The sequence below is a fragment of the Cucurbita pepo genome, chromosome 18 (genome assembly GCF_057944985.1).
Source record: "Cucurbita pepo subsp. pepo isolate OVF chromosome 18, ASM5794498v1, whole genome shotgun sequence".
Lineage (NCBI taxonomy): Eukaryota > Viridiplantae > Streptophyta > Magnoliopsida > Cucurbitales > Cucurbitaceae > Cucurbita > Cucurbita pepo.
Window position 1 is genome coordinate 10705491 of NC_141815.1, and position 7439 is coordinate 10712929.

Sequence of the window (7439 nt, forward strand, 5' to 3'; positions counted from 1 at the left end):
TTGTGTCATACACATCATTGAACTTAACAAAAATATATAATTAGTGGAACTTTTAATTTTATATTATATTAAATTATTGAAGTTCCAATTTTTAGTTCATATTTGTATAAAATTTAATTGTATTTATAATAAATTCATAATTTAAAAAAAAAATGATGAAAATGCAATTGTCCTATGACATACAATTGAAACATTAAAGACTTATTTGACAATCTTAAAATTTAAAAGACATATCAAACACAAAATTAATTTAAAGTTCCAACACCCATTAAATAATTTTAAAGTTGATACAGAGGTATTAGAAGAAAAGGAGCAAATGAAAGACTCGGTCAAGTTAGAAGCCAGCCATAAGCATTTTGTTTTTTTGTATTCACAATATTCTCGTAGCCTTAATAGAATTATATTCTATTCTTAGCCCTCTTCTTCCTCCCTCCCTGCGTCCTTCTCCAACCCTTTTGTTACCCTCTTTTCTTTCAATGCCCCATCAAAATTGCATTCTTTCTTCAACCCCATCCCCACCAACACAACCTTCTCCACAATTGCCAAACCACCGTTTTTTATTCCAGGGCGTGCACGCTGCCACCGCTGCGTGCATTTCCATTAAATTATAGGCTTATGGCCTGCCCATCTCTGCCGTCGGCCACCATCACCTCCGTCATTCTCATTGTGATCTCATTGGAGCTGATTGTGTGTTGGGGCGCTCACACGGATGCAGAAGCGCTCCTCAAGTTCAAAAGCTCTCTTGAAATAAGCAATGATGCGTTGGTTGATTGGGGCTCGGAGTCCTCCCCTTGCTCCGAGAACAACAAGGCGAATTGGGTGGGTATTATTTGCCACAAGGGCCATGTTTGGGGATTGAAGCTCGAGAACATGGGGCTGAAGGGCAGCATTGACATGGAATCCCTCGAAGGGATCCCCTTTTTGAGGATTATTAGCCTTAAGAACAATAATTTTGAGGGCTCTTTGCCGGATGTCAAGAGAGTTGGGGCATTGAAATCTCTGTTTTTGTCTGGAAACCAATTCTCAGGCAGCATTCCTGGGGATTCGTTTTCCAACATGATGTCTTTGAAGAAGGTTCATTTGGCACACAACCAGTTTGAGGGTCCGATTCCTTGGTCCTTGGTCGAGTTGCCTCGCTTATTGGAGTTGAGGCTGGAAGGAAACAAGTTTTCTGCCCGAATTCCTAATTTCCAGCAGAAGGCATTCAAGTCCTTTAATATCTCCCATAACGATCAACTTCATGGCCCAATCCCACATGCCCTCTCCCACATGGATCCATCCTCCTTTTCAGGTGTTCATCATCTCTCCACTTTTCAGAAATCATTTATACCACCACTTCTAAATCGCAGATATAATCAAACAACTTCATGCACTTTCCAATATGAACACATCTGTCCGTTTCCTTAAATGTATTATTTTTCTAAGAACCTAATTCTCCTATATGCAGGCATTGAAGGCTTATGTGGACCGCCACTTAATAAACCATGCAATACCGCAAATATGCCATCAGTCGCGAGCATCATCATGGTTTCAATAGCTCTCACACAAGCTTTGCTTGCCATCGGTGCAGGAATAGTAATCCTTAGCCGTCGGAACCAATCATCTTCTTGTGAAGAGGTTCCAGCCAACGGCAAATCTCCAGGTGCTAGAGCGTTAGATCCAGGGGTCGGGGCAAAGTCACCGGACCGTGCCTCCAGTCATGGATCGGGTAGACGGGTGGCCGAGGGTGCTAAGTTATCATTTGTAAGAGAGGACTTGGAGAAGTTTGATTTATCAGACTTGCTTAAAGCCTCTGCAGAGATCCTAGGAAGTGGGTGCTTCGGTTCTTCTTACAAGGCAGCCATGACCGGCGGACCTGTGGTGGTTGTGAAGAGGTTTAAGCAAATGAACAATGTGGATAAAGATGAATTCCAAGAACATATGAAGAGAATTGGAAGATTGAAACACCCCAACTTGCTTCCTCTCGTAGCCTACTTCTACAAAAAGGAAGAAAAGCTTCTCATAACAAACTTTGTTGAGAAGGGTAGCTTGGTTATTCAACTTCATGGTACATTCCCCTTTTCTTCTTCTTATACCTTACTAAAATTGGTTAAAAATATTTATAAAAAGATTAAATGTATCAACTTATACTTTCGAGTTTATTGGTACGTTGTCATAATATCAAAACAAAAGGTCTTCTAGTTAAGTTCCAATAGAACACAAGTGAAGGAACATGTTAAGAATGTGCACAAAAGATTAGAAATACCATAAATCATCAACTTAACATGATGTTAGAGTAGAAGAAGGTTTAGTGTTTGAACTTGTATGAAGTTCGCGAGTGAGGGGAGCGTTAAATATACCTTAACCTGTTAGTTTAACTCAAGAGTTTCGTAGTCAACAGAAAATACTTCAAATTTTGGCTCAATTGGATTCTCTTGTCTGTGTCTTTTAGGGCAAAAAGCCGAGGGGCAACCAGCCCTCGATTGGTCTGCAAGGTTGAAGATCATCAAGGGCATTGCAAAGGGTCTTCGCTATCTCTACAGTGAGCTTCCAAGTCTCATAACCCCACATGGCCATCTCAAGTCCTCAAATGTGCTTCTCAATGCCAACTATGAGCCCCTTCTTTCGGACTATGGCCTGATCCCAGTTATCAACCAAGAGCACGCCCAAGATCTAATGGTGGCCTACAGATCCCCGGAGTACAACCAACAAGGTCGCATCACAAAGAAAACAGATGTGTGGAGCTTTGGGCTGTTGATCCTAGAGATTCTAACAGGGAAACTCGTAGCCAACTTTCTGCATCAGGGCAAGGGTGGGGACGAGGAAGATTTGGCAAGTTGGGTCAAATCCATTCCTGCGACAGAATGGAATAGCCAAGTATTTGATAAGAACATGGGGCCAACCAAGAGCAGCGAGGGTGAAATGATGAAGCTTCTGAGGATTGCATTAGCATGTTGCGAGAGCGACTTTGAAAAGAGGCTGGATTTGAGAGAGGTTGTGGAGAAGATTGAGGAGTTGAAAGAAAAAGATGGGGATGAAGATTTCTATTCTTCATACGCCAGTGAATCTGATGTTAGATCTTCAAGAGGGTTATCTGATGAACTCAATTTTACCATGTGAGTTGGAGCTTGAGTTAAAAAGGCTTATAAAGCAACAGCAGATACCTCATGAGAAGACGATACAACTCGCCTGCTAATTCTAGCAGAAGGATGTGAGGTTGAAGATGAAGATACAGTGGAGCTGGGGCTTTTCGATGAATAGAATAGGTTTTGAACGTAGAATGGGAAATTATTGTGTTTCCTTTGGCTCAACAATGCTTAGGAAGTTCGATTCATGAATGGTAATTCTCTCCTGGGTGGAAATCTCTAAACTCATGAGTACTACTTCAAAAAGAAAAGTATAATCCTAGACAGCAGTAAAGTAAGCACACATGCATAGATTATAGCAGTGAAGGCATAGAGTTGTACCATTAAAACAGCTTCGCTAAACAATTCATTTGTGCTCTCCAGTTGGGAATTGGATATGAAGTAAATTAGTCAGATAGTTTACTTCCTCAATCAAATAGATGGAAACAAGATTTGAATATAGCTCAAATGGATGAAGTATGAGTAACTTCCCTGAAACGCTAGAGGCTTGAATCTCTGGCCCATCCCTCTGAAACAGTTGATCTAACCAAAAACTAGCCTCCACCTGAGACAAATACAAACACCTGGAGTGATATGTGATAAAATGCATACCAACTTTCACAACCCGAGTAGACATATCTCTTAACACAATTCAATCATTAACTCTAAGGTTGTAGAACTTTGGTAATAATAACACCGCCAATCAAAAAGGGTTGGTAGTAGCCCATGCAACTTTGATCGGGAAAAGGAAAAAGCAGTCATTTAAAGTGAAGCAATTTTGTGAATCAAATTCAGTATAACCTACCTACATCAAAAAGACTGAGGCCATCGGGAGGCGCCGGAGGTACAGTGGCACGTCGACATGTGGCACACAGTGGCACGTCGACATGTGGCACACAGTGGCACGTCGACATGTGGCACCAATCAGCCGTATTAACGCATCCTCTCAAGCACCAGCAACTGCCTCTCTAATTGCTGTCGCAACAAGCACCCGTACCATCTGCAAGGTCATCCTTACATTACGTTCCATTATAATTGGCTGAACTGCTGAAGGACAAGGATTCCACAGAAGACATAATAATTAGTGTCATGTAAACGTGAAAGAGCCATTTACGGCCTAACGGTTGTATCCCCATTTGCTCAAACGGAAGGGAGATTCCCTTGCCGATGTATAAGATGTTAACCCTCCATTTTAAGCAGTTGGAGAACGGATAACCCAAATCTAATTAGACCAATTTTACGTTCGGTACAACATAGTCTTCAGCATAGCCAACCCCAGAGACGATACCTTCTGCAAGAAGCAATTAGCAATCAAACAGCTCAACACACATAAACACATCTTCCTACTCCTTGGTCCTGTCAATAGTACACTAATTGGCTGAATATAGTTTGAATCAGAACTCCAACCTCCATTACAATAATTCCTATAATGCAACATAAACTTCATATTGGCTCAATAGAATTAAAACAAAAACAGAATAAGAAGAAATGTCTTTATGAGAAGAAAGCAATAAATAGAATTAAACCAAGAAGAAAAAGAATTATGATACTTAAACTAGAAGCTAGAATAACTTCCAAAAAAGGAGCAAATAATTGGTAAAATTCATGATTCTCACTCATTTCATGATGCTTTGGTGACACGTGCAAACATCTTGTACGACAATAACTTTCCTTCTCGTTTCCTAAGTAGTTGGTTGACCCTCCTTACACTAAACGTTTGAGGCTTATCAGCCGACACAAGGTCCTCATCATTCTCACAAGTTATTTGACATACCCTTCCAACACTTTGGGCATAGAGCAGTCGGGACAAAGTCACCTATTTGACTATTTGGGTGTTTTAGTGAAGCACAACAAAAGTGGATTTCAGAAAACGGATATGACAATCAAGTCATGTCTATTCATCACAACTATTAAAGATGTCAATAAATAATATATAAGATAAAATTTATTCTAACATATGAGTTCATTTTTAAGCTGAGATAGAATCTAAGAAAATCAAGGAAGAGTAATGAAATTCAATATCCAAGCAAAAATTCATGTCAACAGAGATTAAGAAGCCGACATACAGAATAAACCGTGTCGCAGAGCTGTCACCCCTTTGTCAGTGCGCCCAGCAAGCAACCCACAGCACATCCTACTGTTGGTAAGCATCTATCTTTCAGCAGCTGAGCTTTCTTCTCATCTACAAACTTCCCTAGAGATCTTTATACCAAGCTGCCAAAGGATACAAGTAAACATAACCTTCCAATATAAAAGCACCGAGTTGGGTTCTTTTCCTACCCGTATCGAATAGAACAGCGTTTGCTGTCTCTAGATTGAAATCAAACTGTTTATACATCTAAAGATATTAAAATATTACTTTAAACCACATAATGGAAGAGAAGATACAGTACCAGAAAGGTTAGATTAACAAGGTTGATCGACTTAATTTGGACATTGTCCTCAAGACGAAAGTTTCACTTTGTATGGAGGCCATATGATTTTCAATTGTATCTCTAGAACCAACTTCTCAAACGTTTTCTAAAAATTACAAGTTCTTAACAATCATTCAGTTTCAAAAGCTCCCAATTTCATACGATAGTACTTGCATATGGTAAATTTCCTAAAATAAGCTTACCCCTGAACAGTATTCAAGCCTGGCTGCTTTTGCCACCCATAAAAAGAAACCTCATGGAAGGAAAGAACAATCTTAAATGTTGCCCTAGCCCACCTCCAAGTCCCATCTTTAACTGAAGCTCTGTTTAACTCTGCTATGTAGTAAATCAATGGAGTCTCGGCATCATTAATGATCATGACCTATCTGTAGATGAGAACTGTGTACAATAACTAAAAAGAAATCAATGATATCTTCTTGTTTTTTACAAGATAACAAAGTACAAAATTTTCCTTCCCATTTCTCCTTATTGTAATCAACCAATGAAATTAAAACAACATTATTTAAAGAACATGAACGTGATCAACAAATCAAATGTAACAATTGATAGCAAGGATCATATTAGAAACCATCTCCAGATCTGAGAATTGAAGCAAAATTTAGAACATACACAGTTAAAGCAATCGCCGGTCTTAGATGGCAGCCATCATTTTAAGAACGAGAGAACCAGCAGAAAAAGAAATACGATTCCTTCAGGATATAGGAAGTCCTACAACAAATACATTATTCTTGCTATTTTCCCTACAATTTTAGGATGCAGGAAAAGGATTCAAAATTGTTTTCAACTTTTCTTGGGATTGCATTGCATGAAGCAAAAGAAAGCAATCATAGATGTCAACATCGAGAGATGGTGAAAAACTATCCAATTACAATATTTTGACGAAAGCAGCTTAAGATATATAAATATTGATCTTTAGCACTACAAGAGAGAGGCATCCATGTGCTCGCAAAGGAGAGAAAGGGAGACCTAGACGATTCCATTGCTTCCATTTCAAGAGAAGGAAGAACTATAGAGAAAGAGGAACGAAGTTTACAGAAAACATTGATATTGGAGACTCGCCTCAGTTCCAAACAACGAGGACAGTGAGAACCTTCCATTAACAGCATGAAAGTAAGAATCAAGCACTTCTTGCCACGGACTTCCATACATGAATTGGTAGCTTCGCCAGGTAATAGCATAACAACAGCTTGATTAACTACCTTCTCAGATTCAGATTGAAAAACAAAAACAAAAACAAACAAGTACGAAGCTCATTCAAGAGATTAAAACCTAAAATCAATAAAGCAATATATAATGAAAATGTACGAAACAAAAACCTGGCAGTCCATCTCCCATTTCTGCAGCGATCAGTGTGGTTATAGTGAAGATAGTCCTTTTGCTGAGCTCGATTCTCCATCAGAATCCTTAAATCCAAACCGAAAGTCCAGTCCTCGGTTCTGGTATCATAACCATCGCTCGCCCTGCCTGAGCGGACACTGTATTTTGCAGTTGCAGCCGCCGTCGCAGCAGGGACGAGACTGTAAATCCACGTAGATGATGCAGTCAAGCAGATGAAAAATGGCAAGCCGATGTTGGTCCAACTGGAAAAGCCCAATAAGTCCGCCATTGCGGGCCTAGCTCGACTCACGTAAGTCAGTAATTTTGGGCCCATGGATATAGGCCCAAGTCTATCTCGGCCCACAAAGAAAATAATTGGCCCTCTTCCCCGTTTGTGGTTGGTGGAGCAAAGGAGGCCGGGGTGAAAAAATCTCACGCGCCGAGACGCTAAATTTAATTATTTATTTATATTACTATTATTATTGTGATTATATATAATATTAAACGTATTTGTATTTTTATTAAATAAAAATTAAGCTAAATTAATAAAAAGTTTCAATAATACCCTTAAACTTTAAATATA

The 7439-nt window shown here is 39.4% G+C and overlaps 1 protein-coding gene and 1 pseudogene across 2 annotated transcripts; one reads left to right on the forward strand and one right to left on the reverse strand.

Moving 5' to 3' along the window:
• The first annotated feature begins 478 nt into the window (after nt 1-478).
• Nucleotides 479-3349, forward strand: LOC111779659 (pollen receptor-like kinase 1). Its single transcript, XM_023659761.2, has 3 exons — nt 479-1291; nt 1448-2047; nt 2432-3349. Exons 1-3 carry the CDS (start codon nt 616-618, stop codon nt 3097-3099), a joined length of 1944 nt encoding a protein of 647 aa, XP_023515529.1. The 5' UTR covers nt 479-615; the 3' UTR covers nt 3100-3349.
• Nucleotides 3350-3807: 458 nt separating this feature from the next.
• On the reverse strand, nt 3808-7160 carry LOC111779662 (uncharacterized; annotated as a pseudogene). Its single transcript, XR_015413636.1, has 8 exons — nt 6856-7160; nt 6599-6698; nt 5722-5900; nt 5163-5318; nt 4721-4920; nt 4393-4528; nt 4019-4104; nt 3808-3968 (listed from the first exon to the last, which is right to left on the reverse strand). The product of XR_015413636.1 is annotated as an uncharacterized LOC111779662 (transcript).
• Nucleotides 7161-7439: the final 279 nt, after the last annotated feature.

Coding starts and splice junctions, on each gene's coding strand:
- LOC111779659 (XM_023659761.2), top strand. CDS start 616: ATGGCCTGCCCATCTCTGCCGTCGGCCACCATCACCTCCGTCATTCTC. Junction 1,292..1,447: donor GGATCCATCCTCCTTTTCAG/GTGTTCATCATC, acceptor TCCTATATGCAG/GCATTGAAGGCTTATGTGGA. Junction 2,048..2,431: donor CTTGGTTATTCAACTTCATG/GTACATTCCCCT, acceptor TGTGTCTTTTAG/GGCAAAAAGCCGAGGGGCAA.